The sequence below is a fragment of the Micropterus salmoides genome, unplaced genomic scaffold (assembly GCF_014851395.1).
Source record: "Micropterus salmoides isolate LMB-PRFRI ecotype aquatic unplaced genomic scaffold, ASM1485139v1 Ms_hic_scaffold_3, whole genome shotgun sequence".
NCBI classification, from domain to species: domain Eukaryota; kingdom Metazoa; phylum Chordata; class Actinopteri; order Centrarchiformes; family Centrarchidae; genus Micropterus; species Micropterus salmoides.
In genome coordinates this window covers 27,906,838-27,920,078 of record NW_024042261.1, presented here as the reverse complement: position 1 = coordinate 27,920,078, position 13,241 = coordinate 27,906,838, and the positions used below count along the sequence as shown (strand labels likewise).

Sequence of the window (13,241 nt, the reverse complement as noted above, 5' to 3'; positions counted from 1 at the left end):
AAGTGATTGGATGTTCCTAAGACATATTATTGTCTCTTTGATTTCAGTAATTGAAAAATGAAATTATTTTGATGTGTGAAAGCATAGTCTGAGAGACTAATTTGCGTATCCAATAGGATTACAGATGATTGCTACATGCTCTGTCAAGGTTAAAGCATTTTATTGGATTTTCCGAGGTTTGATTCCGGCTCGGTTGGTCTTTGGTGTGTATTTTGTAGTGTAATCACTGGCACTGAACAGCACAGACCTTGGAAAAATTGGCTCAGTTTCTTTTAATAAAACACACATGTATACTTAACTTGAGTTTGCTTTGTTGTTGAAATATAAGTGCCTGACAAGATGAACTAATGCTCACACAAGCAGATCAAAAGTCAAAATCCTGATCTTAAATCTCAGGTCAGGTTTGGTTCCTGAATAGCACCTCTGGGACTTTGGGATTTACCTCTGTGTAACACAACTGCTGACATGTACTTGAACTATGGACTGTGGGACTTGAATTAAGTGCTGTCTGTTATACCAGTTGTCCCCAAATCAATTTGGCATATGTGTCAAATCATTCATCTGGATTTTGGAAGATACATGCTTTGTTTATGGGATTTTCTGCCTAATTAATATGCAAATGTGTCCTAATCCATGTGTGATTTGATGCTATTTGGAGGAAGTGCAGTAATGTCCTCAAACTGACTGAATCAGGCAAAATGCTTTATCTGTTGAGATGTCTTAGTTTTGCTGCAGGCCTTGATGGCTGAACATGGTTGTATGTGGCTGTTGTTGCCTTTTCTATGCATGTGTATTATTATAGCATTATTACTAGTATCATTGATTTCACTGTGACTCTAATGTGGAAAATTATAGGCATGGTATTCTTCATTAGCAGCAGGTAGCCAGCAGCAGTTTGGCTCCCAGCAGAAATAGTCATGGACAGTTTGATGCTAATGATCCTGGCCCTGCATATGCTGTTCAGTCCACTGTATGTATTTTGAGCCAAGTGCTCCAGCTGTGCTAATAATTCCGGTAAAGCATAGCTAGCAATATGTTACCGTATTTTTTATTTATTCACATGCTTTTGTACTAGTTTGAAGAAAGTTACCTGTGTTGGTAACTGATGTATAATCCCTGTTGAGGTGGTTCTTCATTATGATTATAAGTGTGTTTCTGCTACCCGTAATCATGATTAAATTATTCTATATTAATGGTGTGTTATCCCAGGGGTAAATAATCAATTTAATCCATCCTACAGTGGAATGCCTTTAAACAGACCTCTGTATTTATGAGCTGTCTGATGGCCCTAGGCTATTTTGGGCCTACTTGTACCACAGGGGGTATCTGCAGTTGCCAGAGGGTCTATTGAAAGATAGCAGCTCAATTAACTTAATATAAAATATATCCACATTGAGTCAGCTATAACACCTAAACACTACAGTTGCAATGGAGATTGTTTGGAAACTGTGGGCTACAAGTTATGAATGAACAGTTGAAAAGTAAGGGACAACTGTTGAAATAGTTAGCTAAAAGTAATGGATAAAGTGTTGAAATGTCCAGCTTCTGCTAAGTGATAGTATAATGCAAACTTGAAAATTGATTTAAACTGTGACAGTTCAATTGTGTATTAAAAAATACAGTAACAGTCTATAATTTATATAATTAGCATTTAATTTAAATGATCAGATTTGGAACATGGCTGGTGTTGCTGTAGGTGCATTTGAGTTAATCTGACTATAAATAGTCTACAGGGTACAAAAGACAGAAAAGGTGCCCTAAGGTATATATATGTTGGATTAGATAGACCACTTGAAGCAGATAAAAAGGCAGAAGTGGGTCAATACCATCCTTTCAATCTCCGAAAAGGGTTGAAGTGGCCAAAAAATGTAGTGTGAGTCTGAATCTGTCAGAGTTCAGACTAAATGGAAGGACTTAAACAATATTTCTCTTCCACACATATTGAGACAAGAAAGGCACTCTCAGGCCCTTCTAGCCAACTTGACATACACTATGCCCTGACAAATTTATTACCATTAAGCCTCTGTGAGGTACAATGTGACTCATGATTTATTACAGTCACCTGCTGTATGCCTGTGGATTTGGCTGATAAAATGTGTAGCATGTGTCTGACAATTATTTACATGTTTTCTGGGAAAAGACAAAGAATGATGGAGATCATTACTGCACATCATTTAGATCCAGTTATTGAGATTTGAAAATCTCTGAATCCCGTTGCTTCAAATGAAGTATGTACTTGTACAGGTCGGTTTGGTTTCTTTAGCAAACAAATAATTTGTATTCACTACAATCAATGCCAATCATCAACTCAGTCATAAAATTATTAAAAAATAGGTTGAGAAAATATTCCAAAGCATCAAGATACAATTCTCTTTGACACTTACCTTCAGCAAATATAGGATTTCCTTTCTCAAAAACATATGCAAATGTGATTTACAAGCTGTTCCATGTATGTAAGTGTGACAAAAAAAAGGAGGCAGGAAACCAATTCAGTGCACATGTTTCATCCCTCGAAGGCATAAAGAATTGATGACCTGTGGTGATATATTTGGAACATAATTTCCTGTAATAATTTGCTATGGGGGGAAAGATTCGGACTTTTGCAGTAATACTATTCTACTTTATAAATGCTGTTGTGCTTGTCTTAAAAAAGTGAATGTAAATTTGGCCAGATATATGGACAGAGCAGAGGCTCGCCAATATATTTCCACATACATGATTACAGTCCATTATTCTACTGTTAGTTATATATCATACACATGTGGATCTATGCACATAGTATTGTGGAAAATTGCATTTTATGTAACCCTCACTTTTGTGGTCTAAGAATGAGAAAATTTACATTTCATTTCAGTAATCCTTATTCTTTCTCAGCCATTGGGGGTCACTTACAAGGGTCTGATTCAATTATTCTTCCGTTCACAACAGGAGGAAAACATTTTCATGGTGAATGGTTTGCTTAAATAGATTACCATCTCAAATAATTCAATTTCCGTTAATTTGATTGATTTCATACCAAGGGGGAAAAGAAATCTTAATTTAAAACCATTGCATTTCTAATCAAACATTAACTGAGAAAGAGGCCTGGGCGAGAATCCTTTATTACCAGTTTCCCCACTAATTTAAATAGAAAATGCTGACGGCTGCCCTGTTAAATGGCACCACCAGTATTCATGTGCTACTAGCTCGTATGCAAGATCTCCAAAATACACTGTTTGCAAGCTGCATGGCCAGCCCTCACATAATACACAGATTGAGCCCAGAGGATCTATGACTGGGCATTCCTACCATCAAGATGAAGCAGTTCAGTCATCTGATCCATTCCCATTCATTATTCATCCCACTTGGGGAGACAGAGACGCTGGGCTTCTCTTCTCAGAGAGACCCAGGGACCCCATCTATTCTCATGAGCAAAGGAAATGCCATGCAGTATAGTGGAGTGAATCACCAGAGAGTGAAAACAAAAGTTGAGAGTGTGGGGCACATGAACTGAGACGAACCATCAGGTGTACTTGAAATCAGATGTTTACAAATCCTCCTACATTCCCGCAAAAAATTACATATGTGAAAAACAGAAAGACAAAATGTGAAAATATAACTTATTGAGCACATCTCCACAAGGCACACTGTGCAGACTGATGTCCACTGATGCTATGCTGTTGGAAAATCAAGCAGTCTGGCTGGTGCAGTGAGGAGAAAACACCTTGTGGAGACATTGTGTGAGTGGCAGGCAGAACTGGCAAGCTGCCACAGATAATAACATCTGAAATAAATTTGATGTGTGGAATTCAATCTGTAGTGATAGGGACGGCTGCAGCATTAGAGTGAAGCTCTAAATGCTATCTACTCATCCATGGAATGAGGACTGACACGCAGTCTCAGAGAATAGATTGTGCAATTAGCAGCCTTTGTGCTGTTTTGACACAATGAAAAAGGGAAATGAGATTCAACGTTGTCATGCACAGTTCTCTGTAGCTCTGTGATTCCTATAAGATATTCCAAATGTACTGCTTCAGGTGCGAATAAGTCAGGGTGGAGGGTGGGGGGGATTAAAACATTGGGAAATATAATAAAGCACACACAGAGAGAGGAAGAAATAGTTCAATTGGTCACACATATTAATAATCTGTAGTTTTTCATTTCCACTCATGCACTGTGATTTAAAAAAAAAAATTAAATTCTGATTTTGAGGAGCATGCCGGCTCTTCGGTGCTAAGTTCTCAGCTACAATTAGCTCTAAAATGTAATACACCTTTCAAAGAAAAGGGGGCGCTCTTTGAATAGGCATTGAGCAAAGTGGCTTGAGAAGTGGAGTTTAAACCACACTTTACTGATTACTCTTTTAATTAAGCAGGTTTGTTTATGGTCGAACACCAGCATTGCTGTCATAGTTCAAGCTGTTCCTTTTTCTTTTGGACAAAAACACACATTTTTGTTATTCTTCAAAACAACAAAGCCCCAGTGAATATATTTAAACACATCATGTGACAGTTTGACTTAATTGTGTTGAAAACAAAGTAGCAGGAATGCGTTGTTTTTTTAAACCGTTAAATAGACGGATCATGTGTCTTTTAAGTGTCCTAAAACAGATGAGAATACACACTCCGTTAACCAAACAGCATCTTAAACCGCTATTGGCCTGACTACTGTATAATAAACTAGCTAAATGCTGTTTTACCTCAGTATTATCTGTGCTTCACTGCAGACAATTGAGTAGCCTATAGGTTGGTCTCACCCACATGAACTAACAGGCTATAACCATAAAAGAAAATGACTATAATATTCCTATAAAGTGTCTGTGGTTCTCGGTGGTGACTTTACGGTTATTTCACCGCGCTCTAATGTATTTTATACTTCCCATGGTAGCCCATCACTGTAATATTCCTTTAATATTCCTATTGGGAGTTACAGTGTGGTCAGTAGCAATGTACATGGACAGGATTACAGTTTTGACTTGTTTAAAAAAAATCTCCTTATGTTTCCACTGTAATTGTAATATTACCATATTTAGCCTATTTTATAAGCCTAGATGTCATTGCAACATAATGCAGCCCAATATGATACAGGCTCCCTGCTAGAGCCCTCCCTCCGCCTCTCATGTGTCTAGATTTTCATCCCATGGCCGTCTCTAGGTGATTTAGCGCCGCCAGTCTCAAGCAGGTGTCCAACATGGCGATCACGGGGAGCGGATCTCTCGCTATTTCTCTCTCTGTTTTTGTGATTTCAGCAGCGTTTCTTCCGAAAGGTAAGTTTTTGGTGTCTTGTGTGTGTGTGTGAGTTTGTGTGTGTGTGTGTCTACCAGTGATGCAGAATTACCCCTTCAGCTAAAAGCCAGAGGAGTACCGGGGAGAAGTTGTGGTGCGTTTGCGCGCTAGATGCGCACAAGCTTCCCCTTAAATCTCAGCATCACTTTCCATTGCTCTGATTCCGCTGTGGACTCCCAACATATCCACGCGGTTTCTCGAGACTATTAGCCTACTCATCTCTTAATTTCAGCGCTGATTGAAAGGGTGTTGTCCTGAGTTGTACTGGGTTCAGAGGACTGCTATAAAAAAGTAATGTTAGTGCTGCGCATATGCGGAGATAAAGTACCAGTGATAATTGAGAGAAACAGTCTTACAGTATTTACACCTATCAGGCAAGTTGAAGGCAAAGCGCACTGAAATGTGGTTCTTTATTATCAATTGAGACCGATTCTCTGGACATAAGAGATCACGACTCAAACGCACTTGTATATCCTTTAGTCTTAAACATTCACAGTTCCAACTCATCCCACTGTCTTCATATCTCTCAGGTCTGCGCTTCACGTGAAAAACACGCATTGCAGCTCTAGTCTCGCACAGTGTCCTCTGGTCGCACAACTGCAGCCTCTGAAGCGAGAGTGTGTGCTCCAGTCCGCAGTCTTCACTTCTCCTGTCAGTGAGGCTGGAGATGTAAATCTGCCATGTCGCTGTTTGGCTTTACAGCGTGCAACTGCACGAAGCAGGGGCGCCTAAATGTGCACGGCCATTGCAGTCACCAGTCCGATAATTTCCCCCGTTATTCCACCGTGGTTGCATCAGAGTTGCATGCGTCAGTGTTTTTTTTTTCCTGGAAAACGTATCCGCTGACAATACTGACGTATGTAAAGCGGTAAAAATGTCAGTTTGCAGGCGCTTTAAATCCCTCCCAGCGGTAGGATGGACATGTTGTGTTGTCAATCTCCGGGTTGTTAAAATGGCAAGCAACAGTTGTGATGACAGGTTTGCACTTGAAGCACTTGAAGACAACTTAAGCGACTTCTTAGTGGTTTAATTTCTGTTTCAGATATTGCCATCAGTGGCTACACACGGCACAGCAGTGGTAGGCTATCTGCATCACCCTTCAACAGGTCTGCAGAAACTCATCAAAGCCTGTGTGTGTGTGTGTATGTGTGTTTGGTGAGAATGACATCCAGCTCACCAATTACAAGGCTTTTATTTCACAGTTGTTGAATTTATTATGGTCTGCACTGAATAGCAGTTGAATGACATTTACAGCATTGTCTAGAGCCTCCTTGTCCCATTAAGTTAATTAACCTCTAAGAAGGATGCACAATAACCTCAATCTCAATACACATAGGCTTGTAGCATCAGGAAACTGATGCGGCCTCTTGGTTCAGGAAAATCCCCCAGCCAGAGATGGTCTGATCTGACCTCAGGTTTTTCATTTGTTTGATTGCCTTTGTTCCAGCTACTGGAAGCAAAAAAGGGCCCGAGCTCTGGCTTCCCGAAGTGCTGACAGTCTGCTTTTAGACAGCTTCCAAAATTTTCTTTGTTGATAATCTAGAATCAGTGGATTTGAGCTTTGTCTCTATATCTGGTGAGAGGAGAACAATCCCATTGCCCGGATGCTGTTTGACACAATAGGTGTTCAGTTTATTATACAGGGAAGAGGGCTAATTAAAGAAAGACAGAGGGAGAGAGAGACAGCTGATCCTACACCACAAGAGAAACTTGTCCTTACAGTATACAGAGGGATTGATCTGCCTTGGCTGAGCATCCTGTTATGAAACGCTGAGACTTTGCATTTTAACACAGAATCTGTTCAGTATTTCCCTCTCTGCATCTCCTGGGGCTCGGCCTGTTGTAGCATATCAGATGGTCAAATTTCAGAAGGTTGCATTATCTCACTTATTGCCAGTTTAAAGTCATTCGTCAGGGCTGAGTGATGGTGAAGTGGATCAATACGAGCTGTCATGAAGCCTCAAGGCGCCGTTGAAGGACGGGATCTCAGGGAAACAAAAGGAAACATACAGTTGTTACTGCGCTCTTGGTTGCCAGTTGGCACGTGACATGATGAGTAATTGTAGATGTCCGTCTCTTGCTGCTTATGGTGGGGTTTGGCTTTGAAACAGATAGTGCTGAAATCTGCTAGCCATGTGCTGCTCTGCCCTCAATTTGTGTTTGCTTACAGTTTGTGTGTTCCTCCAGAACACACACACTTTTTCCTCAGTTATCATACAAATGTTAGTCTTCCTGTTTTTCACCGGTCCTGCAGGAAGTGCATTCATACCTGTAAATGAATAATGAATAATTCTGTTGAGTACCATATATAATGTAATTAGAAGAGAACTAGGACCAGTGGTAATCAAAATATTCAGATCCTCAACATAAGTATAAATAGCAATGCAACAATATAAAAATATTTCATTACAATTAAAAGTCCTGTATTCAAACTGCTACTTGATAAAAATATGTTACTATGAAATAAACAAAAGTTAAACTACTCATTATTCAGAATAGAGTGTTATATTATTATACATTGTATTATTTTACTGCATTATTTTTACTGATCCATTAACAGTATGTGTTATTTAATGTTATAGTTTGTCAAAGTGGGGCTAAATGTAATGTCTTCATGTAGTGTTAAAATCTATTAAAATGCAATATTTAATTAGAAGCAAATTTTTGGTTTTGTGTGTACTTTATTCTGCAAAGTAACAAGTAAGTGTAGCCATCAAATAAATGCAGTGGAGTAAAAAGAAAGAAAAAAAAGTTTGCCTCTCATATGTAGTGAAGTAGAATTACAAAGTAACATAAAACACAAATATTAAGTGCAAGTACGTCAAACTTAGTAAGTGTACTTAGTTACAGTACATTCCACCTCTGACTAGGACAACAAATAATACTTATTTTTCAATATAAATATTTGTGATAAATTGATAGATCTGATTAGTACCCTTAACAGTTGACTATCATATGAAATAAAGTAAATCAGCAAATCCTTGCAGCTGAGAAGCTGAAACCAGAGAATATTTGGCATTTTTGCTCTAAAAACGTCTCAAATAATTAATTGATTATCAGAACTGACTCACTGGTTAATTCAGTAATCGTTTCAGCTCTAGTCAGAACCACACGCAGTACATCAGCGCTATCTTTTTCTATGAAGTGGTCTTCTCTCTGCTATCTGTATAAAATAGCACTTACAGTACTGTGCCATGTTTCAGGATAAATTTAATACCGCACTTAATGGCCCATTGATATGTGCCCGCTTGTGAAGTATTTCATCTCCTGTACATTGAGATCACCACAGTACATCATTTGTAAGAATAATAAACTCTTCTATTTAAAGAAATTGAATTTATTGCTCATTAAATTTACATTAAACTCTGCTTAATAAGCCTCACTCTAATTGCTAGATAATGCATGGCACTACTTTATGCAGTGGCAGCTAATCATACTGTTGAAAAGGGAGGGGCAGGCATGAGAATTGGCAGCTGATGCATGTAGGGAATTTAGCCACTGGTATTAGATGTAACAAAGTAAAGTGATGGAGGCTATGCTGTTATCATTTCACTGAGGACATCACACCTCCAGGCCGTGTTTTTCTACTGTGTCTCCTGCTGTGTATTTGTTCTTGCCTGTAAATCGAATCTATTTAAACCATTACTACCTTGTCTGAGCGTGGCAGAGTATGAATGTGCGTCCACAATCAAACTTTACACCCTTTTTGAGATCTCTTATAAAATGGATTTGAGAGCAGAGGGTACTTGCAGCTCTAAGTGAATAGGCATACTTCACTTTGCTATGTGCACTTCCAAGTCAGAGGTTGTAGCCAGTCAGCCAGTTTGCACAGAAAGAAGTTTGCTATGGAGGTCAATGTTGGGGAAAAATAAGTGAAAATCTCTTTCTATCCATGACTTGTCATTCTTTTCAGTTTCTGAAAGAGTCCAATCTTTCCTTAAAAACATCACCTTTGGTGCCGGGTACAAGGGTTCTTGTCCACATACTTAATAGTGGGACCTTCAAGAAAATACTGTATGTGGTTTTGTCAAGGTCACAGGAGTGCTGCTGTAGAAATACTATCACTTTGAGTCATGTAGTAAATATTTAAAGAAGGAAAAAACTTCTCGGGATACTTGGGACATTTCTGTGTAAGGGATTTGTACTGCGGTGTCAAACTGAATGACAAACCGAGGACGATGAAAAATGTGTCTGTCTGTCTGTATGTGTTGAAATGTAGTAAACAGTCAATTAGGAGAAACAGACAGATGACAGGTCCTTTCATGATTGTGGGGACAGAAGCTTCCATTCACGACTGTGCTGTGGTAATGAGGAGGAGAGTTGATGTCTCTGCTTATGAATATGACATTGTTCTCTCTGTTCCCTGGATCTGAGAGACCTCACTCTATTGGCTGCAGCGCTTGGACGATGACAATTGGGTCCACAATGAAAAAAAAAGGAAATGCAAAGTTTTTGTCTTTAAAAAAGGGGCATAGAGTGCACATTAGTATGGGTGATGGAGCAATTACAAGCCACCATTAAGGCTGTGGAGCAGTCAAAGCAATACTTTCAAAAATGAAGAACTCTGTTAGGAAGATATCCTGCAACGTGCGATAATTGAAATCAAATTTCTAACAAAATACACTCTAGTTCAATAAAAATGGCTAACAGCGAGCCGCTTCTTTGCCCTCCGTGTGTTTGGGGATGATATGGGTATTGCGGATCATCCTCCGTCTGACCATTCATCTGTCTCTCACACATAACACATATGCCAGTAATTGTGTTTTCACGAAGGCTGGATGAGATTCAATTTTGATACCTTTAAACCTTCCCTAAATTTTACTACAGTGCACTGTATTGCCAAATAATTTTGAAATAAAGTTGTACAAGAACTGGAGGGAGAATCCATCTGTTACATGCTGTCACTGCTGCTCATAATGTCTCCTGCCACATTATGATTTTACTGAGCATTTTCATAGATGAACAAGAACACACTTGATAGCAAACTGGTGCCCAGAGGATGAACCCTAATGACTTTGATAATCCATTGATTGAATTTTCCTCTAGTGCCACCATAAGCTTGACATATTTAGTCTTCAGTGAAATGTCTCGACAACTACCAGATGGATTGCAATGAAATTTGGTACACACATTCATGTTCCCCTCAGGATGAATTGAAATAACTTTTGTTATTTCTATATTTTAAAAAACAAAAATTCTCATCAACCTCAGCTGCACTATGTGTTTAGTGCTAGTTAGCAAATGTTAACATGCTAACAAGCCAAACTAAGGTGGTGAACCAGCTAAACATAAGCATGTTAGCATGCTAATGTTAGCATTCAGCCAAACACCTGGCATGGCTGTAGACACTTAGCTACTAAATTGCAATAATCGTTTCTTTCTAGCTGTCATTTGATGATAATGACGCATTTTCTGTTTTCAAATAGCAAGGTAGGCTATATGTTATTTTCGGGGCCATGTTAACGCATAGAGTCCACGTGACAAAAATGAGCTGCAGGCCCCAATTTAACTTTTATGCTGTATGTTATTTAGTTTGTGATAATTTGATTAAACACAAATTTGTTTATAAACATGGAACATGTAAGCATAATATTAACAGCATGTCCCATTTATAAGACAGGGCCCCAAGGAACTGGAGGAGAGAATGTAACATTTAAGTTTTAAATTGTGTTTTAGTGGTGCATATTACAAAATCAAATCACGGCCCCTGGGCAGTTGTCCACTTTGGCTCGTTGGTAATCCAGCCTCGGATATTGTTTAATCATAATGTGTAATAGATCTGCCCTGTCCTATCACCATAGTCATGTTTCTCAATTGTTACTGATCATATTTTCATGAAATTTAACTCGTTGCTCCATTATGGTGTTTTTAAAATCGTACTGGATGGGCTAAGCAGGATTTTGTCAGAAGTTGAGGATGCATCTCACATTATCAAAAATTACACTGATCAGCCCAAAAGGGCGCTTTAAATCATTTGTTCACTCATCCATGTGTCATGTGCAATATCTGAGACACCAATGATATGGTTCTCACAAATATTAGATAATATATCTCATCAGAGCATTACAGCATCCAGAATTAGTTTGTGCCATATGGGAACCACAAGTACAGCCTTAAAATAGGCAAAGCAGATTTCTTACTGATGGTAGTCCAGACTGTGATTTTATCTTCTACTTACTGTTGCCTTGTTTTGCTAACATATTATGGATCATCCAAAATAGATAAATAATATTTTTAAGAAAGTCCAGTCACATCTAAAGACAAATTCAACAAAAAGAGAACCTTGAGAGTGGATGAGTCTCAGACCAGAACTCACAACATTAAGACTGAATAACTGCTGATCAATGTGGAGGAGAAATGACTCTTTTCTGAGAAAGAAGACTCAATCTCTAATCAATAAATTCAGTTATCGAGCTCCCACTAATCCACTGCTTGAATTGGAATGAAAGAGATTCTGGTGCGCCAAACAGCAGCTGTACTGTGTTCGTTTTTGTCTGGTTTCCTGAGAAAAAAGACCAATGAGTAGTCAAGTCAAGTCAAAATGCATTTATAAAGCACATTTAAAAACCCTCAATGACTAAAATGGACCAGAGCAGGTAGCGAAAATCACAAATAAAAGATACACTGACATAAACATTAGTGCACACAGCTCATAGGCACAAATAACAAGTCACAGGCATAGATACAAGTCAAAAATCAGGAGGATTCACACGCTAGTGAGATCTACAGTCTAGGGGCTGTGACAGCAAAGGTGCAGTCACCCCTGATCTTAAGTAGGCTATTCATTACATAGTTCTTGCCTTGGTGACATTTAGAGATATAGGTTGAGGCCCCCTTTGGACCAGTCCTATCGACTATGTCCACTACGGTTTGATGGCAAGCCATTAACTTCCATAGAAGGAGCTTTTCTCTATCTGTCAGAGCTCACTTACTGCACATTGCATCTCAGACAACAGGAGAGGAGCAGCAACTCTATGTCTCCTCTCTGGGCTTGTTTGGGCAGATCTGAGCCTGATAAAATAACCACTGTGTACCTAGAGTCCGCTATAAGCAGTTGCACACAGGTGTAAGTAATGCAGCGCATCTGGAGAAAAACAGAAGTACAGGTACAAGTGAGTGCCAACAGAATGCAAACACAGCACTAATCAATACATCTTACATTGCTAATAGAAAGGCAGTGTGCTGCTGATGCCGTACTTTAGTCTGAGATAAGAGGAAAAATGTAAAGAATCTAATTTTCCCAGATTCATGCTTACATACAGTGTGATCCAGCTGCCTTACTTGCCTTACAGCATCGCCTGGAATCAGTCCCTCCCTTTCTTGTTGGAATGCTGTTTGCAAATGCATTTATGCAGACTGAATGAAATATTATTCCCTTACACAGCAGGATTCAACTAGAGTTGGGAACAACATTAGAATAGCCTGGACCTTCCAAGTTTCTGTGTTTTTCTTTTCAGCAGAGCCTCCATTGCACCCTAATGTTTCTCTAGTTTTATTTGAACAATACACTCAGGGATGCCAGCTGGACAGAACAAACAAGTCTGAAAGAAACAACATTAAATACACTAAACTCCCATATAATGTGTTCAGGCAATAGCCCTGAAACAAATTATACTTTACTAAAAAAGGTTTAATTTTGATGAATTTATCATCATTTAGAATAAAAAAATGTCCAACCAACAGTCCAAAGCTCAAAGAGATATTCAATTTACAATGATGGAAAACAGAGAAAAGCAGAAAATCCTCACATTTGATAAGCTTGAACCAGAGAATGTTGGCATTTTTGCTTGAAAAATTATGTTCATTCACATAAGTTTTTAAAAAAAGATATACTTATCAACCTTGTAGCAGTGGTAGTAGTCTTTAAGAATGTAAAAGATAATCGTTACAGAATTTACAGTCGATGCAGAATTTCCCCCCAAGGTGAATTATAAGAACATTTTGATGCTGTTTACACAGAAGAGAGCTGTTGTCTGA

The 13,241-nt window shown here is 38.8% G+C and overlaps 1 protein-coding gene across 4 annotated transcripts in view; it reads left to right on the top strand.

Moving 5' to 3' along the window:
* Window positions 1-5,104: 5,104 nt before the first annotated feature.
* The window catches only part of cadm1b (cell adhesion molecule 1b), a 146,226-nt gene continuing 138,089 nt past the window's right edge, over window positions 5,105-13,241 (top strand). For 3 of the 4 annotated variants that reach the window (XM_038692591.1, XM_038692589.1, XM_038692597.1), the window contains exon 1: window positions 5,106-5,245. In XM_038692591.1, coding sequence (XP_038548519.1) covers window positions 5,170-5,245 — 76 coding nt within the window. In that variant the 5' untranslated portion in view covers window positions 5,106-5,169. Of the gene's footprint in view, window positions 5,246-13,241 lie in introns of all 4 variants that reach the window. The other variant, XM_038692590.1, reaches the window with a different exon arrangement.